The 17,360-nt window shown below is 45.0% G+C and overlaps 1 protein-coding gene across 1 annotated transcript in view; it reads right to left on the bottom strand.

The window, feature by feature from the left end:
- LOC308262468 (scavenger receptor cysteine-rich domain-containing protein DMBT1-like) overlaps window positions 1-17,155 on the bottom strand; it is a gene marked incomplete at both ends in the record, with an annotated part of 67,097 nt that extends 49,942 nt beyond the window's left edge. Inside the window, 10 exon segments of the mRNA XM_080694878.1 lie at window positions 2,061-2,378; window positions 3,778-3,819; window positions 5,666-5,856; window positions 7,800-7,947; window positions 9,592-9,630; window positions 11,153-11,641; window positions 12,297-12,356; window positions 13,966-13,995; window positions 14,767-15,084; window positions 16,975-17,155. Coding sequence (XP_080551004.1) covers window positions 2,061-2,378; window positions 3,778-3,819; window positions 5,666-5,856; window positions 7,800-7,947; window positions 9,592-9,630; window positions 11,153-11,641; window positions 12,297-12,356; window positions 13,966-13,995; window positions 14,767-15,084; window positions 16,975-17,155 — 1,816 coding nt within the window.
- Between the last annotated feature and the right edge of the window lie 205 nt (window positions 17,156-17,360).

The raw sequence follows: 17,360 nt of genomic DNA, 5'->3' as shown, positions 1-17,360 counted from the left end.
AAAGCCTATGCAAAAAGGGAATGGTTTGCAAAAAGACCATGCAAGACCACATAACTTTTGCATGCATCTTTAAAAGATATGAACACACACACACATGTGTGTTTTTCACATGTGAAAAATCGAAAGTAACACCAAGAAGAGTTTGTAATGACATCTCAACAGTATGAAAAGCTCTGCAGTTTGGTCAAGGAGTAAATTCAGAGCAGGAAGAGCAAATAGTTAAGCACAAGGTAAAGGACAGTCAATATTTAACTGCCATCAACAAGAGGTTCCACTGACCTGGGCTGTTAGACAGAGATTCCTCAGCACCTTTAAATAAGGAAAAGAAATATGTCAGTAGTTTTAGAAAATCCTGACTTTAACAACTAAAGATGAAGGTTTAATTATATCCTTGTATACATTTATTAATACAATATGGGAAAAATTATACCCTTTAAATCATAGTGCTGGGAGAAGCAGATTCATTTATAAACATAAAAGTAAGCTTGTCTCTGGGTGTTGCTTTGCTACCAGACATGAAGGGTACATTCGGGAAAATATGACAGACTGCTGATTTTGTACCAAATGAGTTTTACTTTGGGGGTCTTTCTGGAAGCCCTGGATGAAACAATCATCCATAACATTGAAGCCTGGGGACTGTATGTGCCCACAAGTCTAACTAGGATACAGGGGCCACACACAAGATGTCACAAAGCAAAGGGAGAAATGAAAACACCAACACATAAGACCATGATTTTTTCCCTTTCTTCTCTCTCTTTCTTTCTCTTTCTTTCTTTCTTTCTTTCTTTCTTTCTTTCTTTCTTTCTTTCTTTCTTTTTTCTTTTGGTGCTGGGATTGAATCCAGGGGCATTCTACTTCTAAGCTGCCCTATTTTATTTTTATTTTGAAATAGGTTCTCACTAAGTTGCAGAGGGCCTTGCATAGTTTCTGAGGCTGGCCACAAACCCGTGATTCTCCAATCTCAGCTTCCTAAGTACTGGGATTACAGATGTGCACCACTATTCCCAGCTAGGAAAAATGCCTTAACTGGAAAGCCCTCGTGGCAGCAGGCACAGACGTAGTGGTGCTGCTGCCCCTTTAACAGTTATGATAACTGATTCTTTTAAGTCACGTCAGGATTATGGCATCTCATCATCAGAGAGGGGGATTAACAGACGTCCCCAGGGTGACTAACTGACTCCCTTTTAACTGCTTACACATTAGTAATACATGAGTAATACATGGAGTTTGTTTGTTTGTTTTGTTTTTGTTTAGTGGCACAAGGCAATTAAAATTAGTCACTTCAGCTTACAATTATTTTTTGTGTGTGTGGTACTGGGAGTGGAACCCAGAGGCTCAGAGGCTTTCTACCTCTGGGCTATACTCCCAGACCTATTTTTTATTTTTATTTGGAAACAGGGTCTCACTAAGTTGCTGAGAGCCTCACTAAGTAGCTGAGGCTGGCTTCAAACTTGTGCGACCCTCCTGTCTCAGCCTCCCAAGCGTGGGGATTACAAGCGTGAGCTACCATGCCCAGCAGCTCACAAATTTTCTTAGTGTTAAAGTCGAGAGGGGAAGATGGCAGTAAGAATGAATCTTTGTTAGAGATTACTCAAGTTCTTTGCAAAAGATATCTCTGCTCCTCTTGGCAATCCTGCAAGACAACAACTGAGAAAACGAAGCTCAAAACGTTCAAAGGCTGCTCAAATCCAGCCCAGGTATTAGCACAGGCAGTGAGAGGCAGGCACAGGCCTGCCCCAGCTTTGCTGACTCCAGCAGCCTCTCTGAATGAGTGCCTTTATAGAAGCCCCCAAAGACTCCCCATCATATTCTTTGCATGTTTCAGCAAAGCACATGATCCTTTGGTAATTCTTATTACCAAATGAGAAAATCAGAAGGCTTTATTCTGGACTCTAGTAGTTCAAACCTTGTATATTTAGCCAAGTTGGAAGAGGTACAACAAAAATCAAAAGCTACATGCTTTGAGGATCCTGTCTTTATCCCCGGAGGACTCTGCATGCTACCAGGTGCTCTTGCAACACTCTGGCCTGGTCATGTCCATCTGAAAGGGGAGAGGGTACCTGAGCAGATGACACCGGCATCCTCATGGTGGCCACAGTTGTGTTCAGACCAGCCCGAGTGGGCACATTGGCCCAGGTAGCGCTCCACCCCGGCACACTGGAGGTTGTCCAGAAAGATGTCTCCCGAGCCTGGGCCGAAGTGGGCCTTTCCAAGGGCAGACATGGCCCGACCACACCCAAGCTGCCGGCACACGACCTCGGCTTCGTTCAGGTCCCACAGGTCATCACACACGGTGCCCCAGGACTCCTGGTGGAGGACCTCCACACGTCCGGAGCATCGTCCTGAGCCACCCACCAGCCGGAGCTCTGGCCAGTCCCCTGAAGACAGAGACTTGGTGACTGTTGTCCTCTGGGAGCACAGTACCCTTCCATGAGCCAGTTGAGCTCCCTACCTTCCCCTGCCATTTGAGGCAGAGACCCTGGCAGAACCGATCAACTGGTCGACCTCCACCTGGCCTTTGATAAGACATTAGGATAAGCACTCCGAGAGTTGTGTGTATGTATATTCCTGTTACTGTATGCCTTAGTATGATGTATAATTACAATTCACCACATAAAACTATATAAAATAAAAATAAATGGATAAATAGATAAAAGAATTGCCAATAACATTTAAACTGAAAAAAAAAATTCAGCAGGGCATGGTGGCGCATGCTTGTAATCCCAGCTTTTGGGAGGCTGAGACCAGAGGATCGCAGTTCACAGACAGCCTCAGCTACTTAGTGAGGCAATCCATAACTTACTGAGATCCTGTTTCAAAATAAAGAATAAAAAACAGGGCAGAAGGGGTATAGCTCGGAGGTCGAATGCCCCTGGGTTTCATCCCCAGACCCGCAAAAAAAAAAAAAAAAATTATTAACTTAAAATCTCTTTTGCCAGGTAAATGTGCCAATCCATTTTGGCTAAAGTCAGTAAAACACCATAAATAACTTGCACAATGATTTCTGATTTTGCAAAGTGCTTTTTTTTTTTTGGTGGTACTGGAGTTCCTGGAAGCCCTTCTACCTCTGGGCTACACTCCCAGACCTATTTTACATTTTTTTATTTGGAAACAGGGTCTCTTAAGCCAGCAAGGCTAGCTCTGAACCAGTGCGATCCTCCTGTCTCCGCCTCCCAAGTGTGGGGATTACAAGCGTGCGCCACCATGCCCAGCTGCAAAGTGCTTTTTGAGTGCTCACCTTCACCTTTGTAATAAATCAGGGGGTAAACAGAAGAGTGTTAGTCTACTAATTTTATCTGTGAGGAAATGGAAGGTTGGAGAAGCAAAAAGATTCACTTCAAATCCCACATCTTCTAAGCAGATCTAGACTCAGGTGTCCTGATTCCAAAGTTCACTATTCCTTTTTCTCTGTTATTTTGTCTGGAATGGCTCCCACTTTGGAAAAGTCAGCTGGTGGTGTGAATGTGAGGGCAACTATGATCAGCGCTGGCATAAAAAGAGAAGAGAGAATCCTTCTGGAAGGCACTTGTAAGCTTCTCTGGCTTTGAGGACTCCAAGGGAATGAGGAAGTGAGTTTTGCTCACCCCAGGATGCTAGAGCAAGAAGATCCCCACAGTCATGAATGGCCCCAAGAGCTTGGCTAGAGCCCACTGGCTCATGTGCAAATGGATGAACTATCTGCAGTTGATTTCCTTTTTTAAAATAAAAAAGGTATGCATGCAAATGGAAACGAGGAAAGGATGCCTGGTAGACGAAGGGGTGCATTCTGGGACTCACCTGGTCTCCCAGTCACAGCTTTTGGCATTGCCGTGGGGATGGCTGTGGATACAAGAAGACACCCTTAAATCACATCAATGGCATTCTGAGGCCAGTCATTATTAGATACCCAGATTCTTTCTCTCTGGCATCTATAAGGTAAGTGAGCTCCCGAATCAAACTCCTCACTTGGGTCTTATGTTCTCAGATGTATGGGGACCCACTGAAATAATCTTCCCTTCTTGTGTCCAGTTACTAAAAAAATATAACACTATTTAAAACTGTGCTATTTCATGTTAAAATGCAAACATTCACAGTGAGTGTCCTTTAGGAGGAAACAGCTGTTTTTCTTGCTTCTGCATTGTTAATTTTCCTTAGGGGAAGACTGTCTAGTTAGGTGTGTCTCACGTTGTTTTTGATAAAAGCAAGGAATTAAAAAATCAAATAGACAATTATTAACATACAGTGACCTGATAGATAGCAGAACTTGGTTCCACTGTGAATGGGCATTGTACAAAAAAAAAAAAAAACACATGTGGACAGAATCTCTTAGCCACAGAAGATTTATCCATGGAGTTAGGAAATATATATATGAAAGATCAAACCATGGCAGTAAAGTACCAGGAGTGGGGACAGAGGAAGAAACATGGAGTAAGAACGTAGATTAAACTGCAACATGGAAGTGACTCACTGATTAGATGTGGGGTCTGCAAAGCCGTCTCTGTGAATACAAGGAAACCATTGTCAGCAGCTGTTCACTGCCAATTGTGGCCGTTGTCCTAGATCCACTATGAGTCCCAGAGCATCTCCTCTCTTTTATATGTTCACCCAGCTCACTCAGTAGGTCCCCCTGGCACTTGGTAAAGGTGCTGGAGACTGTCCTGAACAGTGTCTTGAACAAAGTGGACCTGAGGCACTTGTAGTTTTAATAGCTGTCTGTTTTCTCAGGGTGGTAAGTAGTACAGGACCTCGAATAATTACTGAACCTCTCAAGCCTCATGTTTTTCCATTTATAAAAGGGGAAGAACCATTTTTTCCATCTGTAAAAGGGTTTGTGTGAGGATAGCACATGAAATGCACTGCATGAGCTGGGCACGGTGGTGCACACCTGTAACCACAGTACTTGGGAGGTGGAGACAGAAGGAACGTAGGTTCACAGCCAGCCTCAGCTACTTAGTGAAGCCCTCTGCAACTGAGCGAGGCCTTGTTTACAAAGAAAAATAATATAGCGCTGTGGGTATAGCTCAGAGGTAGAATGTCTCTGGGTTCAATCCCCAGTAAGAGAGAGAGAGAGAGAGAGAGAGAGAGAGAGAGAGAGAGAGAGAGAGAGAGACAGACTGCATGGCATTTGGCCCCGTCTCTAGGCTTACACTGGTCTCTCTCCTGATGTGCCTTTCCCCCATGTCTTTATTCACAGCCTGACCAGCTTTAAAGCCAAATACAAAGCTGATTTCTTTCAATGTTTTTGTTAATATGAGTAGACTATGCCTGTTTTTTCTCTCTCTTTTGCTGAGATGGGTGCATTTGTCCATTTATTATATTCTATCTGTTTTATTGCTACACCTTAATCTGATATATTTTATGCATCCTCTGATTACATTGTGTGTTTGTCTTGAGCTTCCTCTGGGTTGCACACAAGCCTCTTTTAGGCTGGGATCCCATCTTTTTCATCTGCAGGTCCTAAAATGCCCACCTCGCTCTGCTAGTTCCAGAGCATCTAGGATGGGGTAAGTGCTTTGTTTATATCACTGCACGCAACCCTCACAACAAAGCTAGGAAGGCAGGTTCTCCTGCTATCCCCATTATGCAGAGAAAACAGAGAGGTCAACTCACTTGCCCAAGGTCACAGAGCAAGTGATGGTAGCCAGGCAGATAGTCCAGAGCTGCGGCTCCACAATGGCATTCCTACCTTTGGTTGCAGAATAATAATACGCAATGAAGTTCTTTCCTATGTTGTTGAAGCTTCGGAAGTACACGAGAGTCACTGAGCTGGAGGAGGAGGTGTAGGTGAGGGAGGAGCCAGAGCAGGTTTTTGCCAGAGATTTGGCCGAGGATGGAGGGCCATCCAAGATTTCAAAATATTCATTGGTGCAGTCAAGGCTGGAGAAACAAACACCCATAGATGCCGCTTAGTCTCCTCATCAGAAGATATGGGGGATGATGTGAGGTGTGTATGTGTGTGCATGTGAATGTGTGAGTTTGTGTGTGTGTGTCTATAAAAAGGCACAGGCAAGTTAGAAGCCTGTCAGTCATAGACACAATTTAGATGCTTTTATCAAACATTTCTCTCTGAGCCTTAGGGAATGAGGTTTTAGCTGGAAGAGGCCAGAGGAGGCTGGCTGTAGGCGAGCCCCTGCTGAGGGCCTGGGGGCTGCAGGGTGCCTCAACCTGGGCTGAAGGCAGGGCCAAGCCAATCAAGAACTTTATCACATGGAAATCCGGGGCTGGGGAGCAGAATGGGAAACAGGCTGCTCGGGTTCTTGTGGGACACAGCTCAGTCCCAAACAACCTACGTAGAAGCTCTTGGCAGCCAGCCTGCCTGGAGACAAGGGGCCTGCATGTCTGCACATCTTGCTTTCGAGAAATCCTCTGACCTGTCTGTGGCTGTTCTGCCCTGTGAACTTTTGTCCAGCTGCCACTAGTGTTAGAATCAAGAAACAATTTCCATGCTGTGGCCCCAGAGCAGTTTTTTCAAGCCGTCTTTAAATTAAGCAAAATTTGAGAGTAAAATAGAATTTAGGTTGTTCATAGCACTTAATTTCCCCAGGGCATTCATTTCTTCTCTGTCTCTCTTTCTCTCTCTCTCTCTCTCTCTCTCTCTCTCTCTCTCTCTCTCTCTCTCTCTCTCTCTCTCACACACACACACTTACACACACACACACACACACACACACACACACACACACACAATCTACCCAAGGCCTATAAAGTGATTTCCATTTTAACTATAACATGGGAGTATAAGTATATATGATCAACAAACATGTGGAGACCCAAACTGAAAATAGTATCATTTACAATAACTCCAATATCAACAAAGAAAACCAGAAATACCTATATATAAATCTAATAAGACACATATAGGATTTGTACACAAATAGCTAACATAAAAAATACAAGATTCTAGTTATGATGCGGAGAACCTGGATCTCATATATTTAGAGTGGGAATGTAAAATGGCAGTCCTCTGGAAAGCAGTTTAACATGCTCTGAAGTGCTAAAATGTGTACTTACTACACAACCTAGCAATTACACTCTTGTGCATTTATCCTAGAGAAATAACACTTATGTTCACACAAGAAGCTGTTTGTGAATGCTCATAGATGCTTCGTTTGTGGTCACCAAAGACTGGAAACAACTCAGGAGCTCTTCCAGAGAGTGAGGATTAAATAAGCTCTGGTACAGCCACACAGATGGAAAACTTTCCAGAAGCAAAAAGAGGAAAGTGACTGACATGTGCCACAACCTGGATGGATCTTGAAGGCAATGTGTTGAGTGAGAAAAGCCAACCCCAGTCATGCGCACCGCACGATTCCGTTTGTATAACATTTTCAAAATGACGTACAGAAAGGACAGATTACGCTTTTAGGGGACCGAGAGGCAGTTTATGAATACAAAAGGTGGAAGGTTCCTTCATGTTGATGGAACAGTTTCATATTTAGAATATGGGAATGTTTACATGAATCTGTACATGGAATAAAGTTGCATAGAAACACACACACACAGTCACACACAAATTAATACATGTAAAATTAGTGGAAATTTAATAAAGCCTGTAGTCTAACAGTGTTAGACCTGTACACCCTCTTGGCTTCGATAGTGTTCTACAGTGATGTACATATGATGTCACCAGTAGGGAAAGCTTGGTAGGGGTCACACGGGCTTCTACATTGACTTTTGCTACTTCCCATGGATCTCTAGTTATTTCAAAACAGGACATTATAAAATGCACAACGGATTCCTTTGCTTATAAGCATCAAAGGAAATTAGTGGCCAGAATTTTCAACTGCACGGTGCCCTGGAGTGATGTGCTGAGCGCTTACTTGAGAGCTGGCAGTGCCAGCAGCACACGATCCGATGTGTTTGACTTGATTTCCCACACGCAGGTCATGTTGTCATGCATTTCACTCTTTGGGGGATTCCGAATCGTTCCAGACAAGTTAGTAATAATGCCACCACACTGAGGTTTTTCTAAATGAAGAAAGACATGTTAGAATTTCAATTGCTTGCGTTGTTTAGCCTAGTAATTTTGCAAATCATGCCTTTTTTCCCTTTCATTTTTTTGACAAAATTATTTGTAGCATGTTTTAGAGTGTAGCAGAGGCATAAACTGGCTTTATAAATGTAATAAATTAGGGCATGAATATGTCGGGAATTCAAGAGCTCTTATCTCTCTTGAGAATTCTACCACTGCTACAGGCTGGCTGGGAAAAGCTGGTATCCGGTATTGACAAGAATCTTTTCTTCTGATTACTTTCTTGTGAGTCCTGTAACTTTGATTTTTGTTGGGTCACCAAGAGTTATGCATAAAATATTGCTCTGGTTTTCCTAAATAAAGCTAAACCAATGTAGACCATCTGTGTAAATGATGTTATCAGTGCCTCATTTACCTCGGTTATAGTTTATTAAAATGACACTCTTTAAAAAATCAACTATTAGCTGGGTGTGGTGGCGCACGCTTGTACTCCCAGCATTTGGGAGGCTGAGACCAGAGGATCATTGTTCGTGGACAGCCTCAGCTCCTTAGGCCCTCCGCAACTTAGTGAGACCCTGTTTCAAAAAATAAAGAATAAAAATAGGGCAGGGGCTGTAGCTTGGAGGTCAAATACCCCTGGGTTCCATCCCCAGACCCACCAAAAAAAAAATCAATTATTTAGCCAGGGATGGTGGTGCACACTTGCAATCTCAGCATTTGGGAGGCTGAGATAGGAGGATCGCGGTTCACCGCCAGCTTCTGCTACTTAGTGAGGCCCTTTGCAACTCAGTGAGACCCTGTTTCAAAATAAAGAATAAAAAATAGGATTGGGGTTTAGCTCAGAGGTAGAATGCCCCTGGGTTCCACCCCTAGTACCGCAAAAAAAGAAAAAAAAATCAACTTTTAATGGGTAGAAGTTACTCTGAGTCATCCATCCCTCCAATATCCCAAATACTGATAGCATTTTCTGTCTACCTGTCCACCCATCCACTCATTAGTTTCTCCATCTGCTTGACTGTCTGTTCAACATTCAGTACAAAACCAAGGGTGACTCAATGGAAACATCTGGCTTTTCTCCATTAGATTATCAGCTATGTGGGAACTGGATCAACACCCAGTTGACCTGAGTCTTCCAGCTGTGGCTCTTTCCTAGATGGACCAATCAGAGTCTCCAAGAATTAGGATTATTTTAGCCCTTTATTCCAAAATGGTACTAAGAAAAGTTCGGTGGAGCTGGTGGAAACCCAAAATATATGCAAAAAAAATCCAGATAAAAAAGGAGGAGTACAGAGATTGTCAGAGGAGAGGTAGAAGAAAACATACTCATTATGGTGGACTCCCTTTAAAATCATGGGCTTGGGTACCAACCTGGAAACTTCACTCTATTAATGACTATATGTCTCCCATTCACACACAAGGTCCATGCTGGGGGACCAGCAAGGCTGGCAGCACTCAACTAGAAATGGAGTCGGAGCCCTAACTTCATCGACTTTGATTATTGAGTTCTTCACCCAGAACACAGGTTAAGAGTGTGACCCAGACTGCGTCATAGCATTTTGGTATAGTTTCTTTGCAGAATCACTTCCAGGCTTGAATTATAGGACAATGAACAAGGATATGCAAGGACACAAAGTTCTCACCCGTAGCTGTTGTCTCTTCTGAGCCAGTCAATGGGACATCTGCCAAACACAAAAAGGACATGTGGACAGTGACTGGAACAGAGGTCTGCACACTGTCTGCACATGAGGATCCTGAGGAGCTTGTAACAACACGCAGCCTCAGCCCTTCCTGTGACTACTGACTCAGCCTCTGGGGGAGAGGCCGGAGCACAGAAGGGCTCCTAATGCGCAAAAGGTAAGAAGCACTAATCTAGATCCTTCCCAGATGTTTATACATATTCTTTTCTCATACACAAACATGAGATCTTTTTTAAAAACTAAAGACATAAAATTCTGTCTTCTGGAGCCTCTTCCAGTAGCCCAGAGGTTGGGAATTATGAGCCTGAGATGTCAGAAGAGGAAGAAGCACTGATTTCAGTTCCTTGGTGCTTCTCATAGATTGTGCGTCAGGACCTAAAGATGATGTGGTTCTCCTACAGATCCCCAACATCTCCACATACGGACACCCAGCTCAGCACCTCCCATTGGAGATTCTCTGCCTGGGTCAATTCATTTCCACCTGGTAGAGTTGACAGCTTAGGAGGGGATGTGAATGAAGCTTTACTAGACCTTGTCAAACCCTCTCCACTCATCACTCACTCGGGGACCAACATGGCTAAGAGGAGATCGAATGTGTTAAGCTCAGGGTTGATATTTAATGAATTTATCTGGATGGTGGCCCAGGCCATTAAGGTGTGGCTGGAGAAGGTGCGGCCTTGGGGATTATGTATGGTTCCTCCTCCCCCTCTCCCAGTCTTTCTCTTGCTTCCAATCTCCATGATGTGAAGATAACAGCCCATGTGCTCTTCCTCTCTCTGCCTACTACCACCACGCCCATTGTCTCTGACTTGACATGGACTGAACCCAAAGGAATCTCTAAGGAAAACTGAGCAAATGAACTTTCCTCTAAGTTTTGTGGTCAGTCTTAAAAGTCTTATATTACATATTAAAAAGTCTTATATTATAGCAGTAAGAATGCTGACTAAGACAGAGAGCATCAAGGGAACTTGGAGAGGAGGAAGAGAGTGCACAGGTGCAAGAAACGCTAGGTATTGGGCTAGAGGTACGGGGGCAAGCCAACAGCAATGGAAGCTCTGTGGGGCCAGGGGTGTACCAGGAACATGGCAGAGGCAAAGAGGAGGGGAAATGGAATTGGCTTACCTTGACTTTACCCATATCTCTTTCACTGGCCATTCCACACTGGGCGGGAAGCACCCTCTACCATGGTTCTTATTCTAACTACCTCCTACCCATCCATATTTCATTGTCCATATGTAAGCCTCAAAACCCAAATAATAAAGTGCTCTGCAGAAGTCTGAGAAACAGAAGGTCCATTTCCTGTGTGTGGAATGCAAAGTGGAGGGGGTGGAGAGGCAGCACGTGAACTGGACTAGGTGCCTGCTGAGGTGCTATCCACCTCACCCATGGACAACCAGGCCATTCTGCCAACCCACTGGCTTCCAGAATAATGCACATGGAATTTCCAGCAGAGCCCCTTCCCAAAGTGTTGATAAGCTGCACAGGTGAGCATCACCTTCCTTACCTGGTAGTGTGCCAGTTAAATATTCGGCATCTATAAGTGTGAGAGAGGAAAACACCTGCTGTGAGTGAATAGCATGCTGGTTCAAGTTCACTGTTATCTTTACACTGTCCTGTGTAAAGTGTTCTCTTGGACAGAGCTGAAGTGGGGCTCTACCTGGATGGGGGGTGCTACCTGAACAGATCACGCTGGCGTCTTCCCCGTGGCCACAGTTGTGGGAGAACCAGCCTCCGTGGGAGCATTCCTCCAGGTGCTGCTCGTGTCCCCAGCAGTGCACATTGTCCAGGAGGATCTTCCCAGAGCCTTCCCCAAAGTGGGCCTCGCCCGGGGCTAAAACGGCCCCGCCACAGCCCAGCTGCCTGCAGACGATGTTTGCTTCTGGAAGGTCCCAGAGGTCATCGCATACGGTCCCCCAGACTCCCTGGTAGAAAAGTTCCACACGGCCGGCGCAGCTCCCCTGGGTGCCTACCAGCCGCACAGGGGCCGGGCCTCCTGAGGAGGAGCAAAGGGGCCGAGGGGTGATAGCTGCCCCTCTGCCCCTTGGTGACTGGACTACTGGCCACACAACCTACTCTCTGTCCTGATTTTCCTTGTGTTGCTTTGAGGGATTCCACGCCATTCCCCAGACTCCTGTCCTATCTAGCCTCAGGCCTAACCTTGCTTGTAAAGTTGTGAGACCCAGCTCAAGGCTGAATACTCGTAAGTGTTACTTATCCTTGATCCCATTGAAAAACCACCGGAGAGGGCCTGAGCCACCTCACTCCATCTCTGCGTGGTCACTGGCCAGCCCTGGGTTCTCATCTGCTAAGTAGGTAATCTCTCCCACCTCACAGCCCACAGGGAGAACTCTGAGGTCTCTTCTGCCTGGCACAACCCTATTGCCCCTGCCCCCTCTTCCCCAGGCCCTGGATTAGATATGGCTTCCTCCTACCCTGATTCCTTAGGTCTAGGTGGAGACCCCCTTTGGGCACCCATGGCACCTGTGCACCCCCACTGTGGTTTTACCACCCTGTTGTGCCACCCAGGGGACTTAGCCCACCTGAGGATCTACTTGACTCATTGCTCTACATGTCCCCAGAGACACACTATGGTCTATTTTTGATACAGAGTCATCCAAAAGCCACAATACAAGGAGGTGCAGCCTTACCTGGCAGTGGGTGTTGAGCTGCTGATAGCACCGACAATGTGGGGAGCAGGTTCTCACGGGCTTGATGGGTAAAAAGGAGGGATTGTTATTAGGCACGGCCACAGATTGAGAGAAGAGATTGAGAGAAGAGGTACAGCTTTTGCAAAGGAGCCTGCCTTTGATGATGGCACTGCGCACTAAGGCCAGCGACCTCGTGTTCCCGCCGGGTGTGGTGGTACACGCCTGCAATCCTAGTATTTAGGAGGCTGAGACAGGAGGATCACAGATTCAAAGCCAGCCTTGGCAACTTAGTGGGTCCCTAGGCATCTTAGTGAAACCCTGTTTCAAAAAGGGTTGGGGGTGTAGCTCAGAAGGAAAATACTGCTGAGTTCAGTCCCCAGTAACACACACACACACACACACACACACACACACACACACACACACACTTCATATCCCCAAGGTTTTTATGTATTGCAGAACATGGCATTGCTGTTTGGTGGCAAATTAACACGCACCAGGTAGCTACTAGAGAAAGAAAGCAAATTCCCTGGGGAATCAGCTCCAAACAACCTGCTGGGTGAGAGGCCCACGGCTGGCCCCACGTCTCTCTTTGACATCCTCTCCTCACATATGCTACTGACATGACCTCACCTGAGCTAAGCAAGGAAGATCACACAGCAGGTCTGTGGGGTCAGCTCTGAGATGGCAGGAGGAGATCTCACTGGGCAAAGGGATGTTCTATGCCTCAACTATGGAGGCTGCTGCTCAACTGCACAATGACCAAAGTTCGCCAGACAGGGCCTCAAAATGGACGAGTTGTATGGCATATGAATCAAATCTTCATAAAAATAGGATGTGCTGATGCATGCACAGACAGATGGATTTGCAGATTCATCATAGGCTCGAGGTAGGAATCCACTGTTAAATTCTTCAAGTTTTTTGTATATTTGAAAATCTTCTTCAAAGTCTGCTACAAGACCTACGTCCTGTTCTGGACCTCAACCTCTTGGTTTCTGGAGTGACACATCTATTACTCAGCCCGTCCACAGGCCCTGAGGCCCTTCCCTCACCCCACTGTCTCCCTCAGGTCTGGATCTGCCCCAAAAAAGGAGCCACTGCTGTGTGAGTGGCAAGTATTTTGGAAATTGTCACATTCAAGACCTAATCAGTCCTCTGGATCATTCCTACTCTAATAAAGAAGAAACTGGAGTCGAGAGATGATATAATTTGGCTGGGGTCATATAACCAAGGGAAATCCTATGTTAAGTCTGTCCCTTCTGTTAGAATGCAAAGTCCATGAAGGAAAAGACCAAAAGCATCTTGTCATTGTTTTCTTTCTGTGGGGCATTCTACCTCTGAGCTATACTGTCAAACCTTTTTATTTTTTGTTTTGAAACAGGATCTTGCTTAGTTACTGAGGCTTGTCTTTAATCTGTGATCCTCCTGTCCTAGCCTCCCATGGACTGGGATGACAGGCATGAACCATCATACCTGGCTGAGACCAAGGTTGTTTTGACCCCTGCCATTTCTTCAGTGCTTGGCAGAGTCTGGCACGGGGTCTATACTCAATCAGAATCTTCTGAATGAAAAAACGAGTGACTAAATGAAGCTGGGAATCAAGTGAAGGTCTGACTACATTTCACCATCTGCTTCATATCATGACTTGAAAGGTAACATGGCGTCCTACCTGGAGGCGAAGCAGATGGGGAGTTGCCACCTAGACAAGACAGAGAGTGCATGTTATCACATCTTAATCACTGAATGCTTGTTGGAAACACTCTTCGCGTTGGGCACTCTAGGAAGCGGAAAGGAGAATGAGACAAGACCCGGCCCTTGAGGTTCTAAGCATTTCCTGGGTATCTGAGAGGAGACCAGGCGGCTGAGTAAGTGCCCAGAGGGACCAGTGCTCGCTTCCCCCAGGGTCCCTCTGGTGGTGAGGAAACCTGGGCCCCATGGAGGAGGTGCGGCTCCGGCCCCATCCCGTGCAGCCTGCAAATCGCATCGTGCATAGAGAGGCTATTCCAGGACGAGATCAGGAAAGACCAGAAAGCACTGTGGGGCCTCACCAGCCCAGAGTGTGGAGGGCCTTGAACACCAGCTGGCAAATTTGGCTCGTCACCCGGGGGTCACAAGCTGAAAAGTTTCTGAGGGACATACAGATAAGATAAGAAGGGGACCGAGGAAAGGGAGGGTGTGTGCTGGAAAGCTGTTCTGTGTCCAAAGAGGCAGATTCTTTCCCCGATTCAGCTAATTCATGCAATGAAAATATTAGTTCTTTGGGCCTGAACAACTTTTATATTTTCACAAAATGTAAGAACTTGTATTTTTTATAACAAATATTCTGATGTTTATTTGTGTGTGTATGTGTTTGTGTGTGCGTGCGTGCATGCATGTGTGTGTGTGTGTGTGTGTGTGTGTGTGTGTGTACACAGGGGGAGAGAGGGGAGACTAGGAGTCACCTTCCAAATGTTAACAGCCAGCTCCTCACCTGCGCAGATGACCCCCGCATCCTCCAGGTGCCCACAGTTGTGCCCGGCCCGGCCCCTGTGCACACACTGCCCCAGGTGATTCTCGCTGCCCACACACTGCACGTCGTCCAGCAGGATCTTCCCAGAGCCTGCCCCGAAGTGGGCCCCTGTGGGGGCCGCCACTGCCCGTCCACACTGCAGCTGGCGGCACACGACGGTGGCCTCGGCCAGGTCCCAGAGGTCGTCACAGACCGTCCCCCACGTGCCCTGGACAAGGACCTCCACGCGGCCTGAGCACCTCCCTGTGCCGTTCAGCAGCCTCACCTCCATCCAGGCCCCTGGGGACACAAGGACAGACAGTGGTGACCGGCCTCTGGCTATTGCCCTGATCCTTACATTGGGCTCTTAGACTACTGGTTCTGTATACTCCTATCCATCATATACGACAAATCAGTGATGATGATGATGACGTAGTAAGTATACTGAAATAACATTTAATATAATCATACCATCACATTATCACATTAACATTTAATGTATATAATTAATGATATATGTTATATAATACATTAATTACATTAACATTATAGTTAATTATATAATATATAACATTAATATGATTAATTATGATGTTAACATTTCATGAGCATACCTACATTACAGGCATCATCATAATGAATTACAAGTTTGATCTTAATTGATCTTAACCAGGAGTCTTTGATACTGATTAGTTGGTTGTTTTTTTTTCTCCATTTTGCTAATAAAGGAAATGTGACTCAGGGAATTTAATCTGCTCAAGGTCAAACGCCTTTACATAGTCTTCTTGAATTTGACTGTGAGCATTCTGATGCATAAATTTAAGTTTTAACCATTACAAAATTGCTTTTAAGAGCATGGGGCTTGACTTTAACAACACTTTCTACTAAGAAATAAAAAAGACATGATGACTTGCTGAATGAATTAAAATATGACTTGCAAAACATGACACATAACTATCTAGTCAGCTTTATAGACTCATCTATTCCATAATAAGACTATATGCAAGTTGCTTTTAATTATATCTTTGTATGAACTCATGTTTCAAAGATAGGACCACTAACGCACCTAGCTTACAGATCTGTCTAATCACTAGCGTGCTAAAAGGGGGTTGTTGGTGGGAAATTTGTGGAAGAGCTTTGATTTTCTTCTCTGCCTAGCAGCCAAACATAGCACTTTACTCATGCTGGCTCCTTAGTGCCTCATTCTTAAATGCAAACAGACAGCCAGAAATGCCTGGGTCTTTGAGAGAAATCTTCACCTAAGATACATAATTAGGACAAACAGGAAAACAGAGATAAATAGGAGCAACCAAAGCAGCAGGATTTGAGTAAAAATCTGTAATAAAAATTCTGAGAGAGTTAGAGACAATACTGCATTTGTGGAAGGAGAAAAAGAAACTATGAAAAAGGAAAATCAGGCAGTAAGAAAGTAGTCTTGAAAATTAAAAAAATACAACAGCTAAAACAGTAAAATATTAAATACTTAGAAGGTAATGTTGAAAAAAAATTAAATATGGAGGAAAATATCTTACAGATGAAAAAGCAGAGGCCACAAAATTTAGCAGATCTGTATAGGGAGGTCATCATCTGCTAGAAGAGTTTCTAGGGAAATGAACAGAATTGGAAACGAGGCAACTACAGAGTAAACAATTTAAGAAAGTTTACAATAACCGAAGGACATATATTTTTGACTGAAAGCTTAGACCGAGTGTTCAGATGATGTGTGGGTCCGTCTGAGACCCCGACTCAGGGGAATCATCCTAGAAGCACAAAACACAGGAACAGAGAAAGATTCCAGAGAAAATAAAAGACAACACCCAGAGAATCCAAAGGAAATCAAGCTTTTCAAATTCCAGATGCAGGTTCTGATGTGTGTGGGTTGCTAGAAGCTTTGCTCCTTACAGTTCTGTCTTTCCAAAAATGCACCTAGCCAAGTAGAAGCACGTGGGTTTGGAACCAGACAAATATATACTCAAGTCCTGACTTTATGACTTTCTAGTCAACTAATTCTTGGAAAATTAAATTTTTTATGACTCCCCATGTTTAAAAAAACAAGGTAAAGGCAAGGATAATTTTTCCTTGTGTGTTTCTGCAAGCATAAAATGAAGCGTTTGTTGTGTGAAAGTCTGATCTCGTGCTTACCATATCTTGGCTGTTTCATGAACATTGGCTCTTTTCCTCGTGACTTACCTGCTAGAGGTACAGCTGCGGGTTGCTGGACCACAGGCTCTGCTGTGGCTGTGCTTGCAGATAACCCATTACCTATCACATGAACAAACAGAAGCACCTCTAAGACACCTTTAAACCCAACTTTAGAAAAACAGTTTGAGACTAGATACAGCCTGAAGGTCACAGTCAAATAGATAGCCATCAGTTCCAGGAGTCCGCCCAGGGATGTGGCTGCCACTGTGAAGTGTCGGGTCTGCGGACGTCAGCCCAGTGCTAGGCACACGGCTCCCTTTCCTTGTCCCTGATAGAACAAATGGCAACGGCCCTGCTGGAGCTGGAGCTGGGGGAAACACAGCAGGCTATTGTGGTGGGCACCGGTGCTGACAGAACCTGACCTGCGGGTGTGA

This window comes from Muscardinus avellanarius (genome assembly GCF_963383645.1).
Source record: "Muscardinus avellanarius genome assembly, chromosome: 4".
NCBI classification, from domain to species: domain Eukaryota; kingdom Metazoa; phylum Chordata; class Mammalia; order Rodentia; family Gliridae; genus Muscardinus; species Muscardinus avellanarius.
The sequence above is the reverse complement of the archived record's forward strand: the minus strand, read 5'-3'. Positions and strand labels throughout refer to the sequence as shown.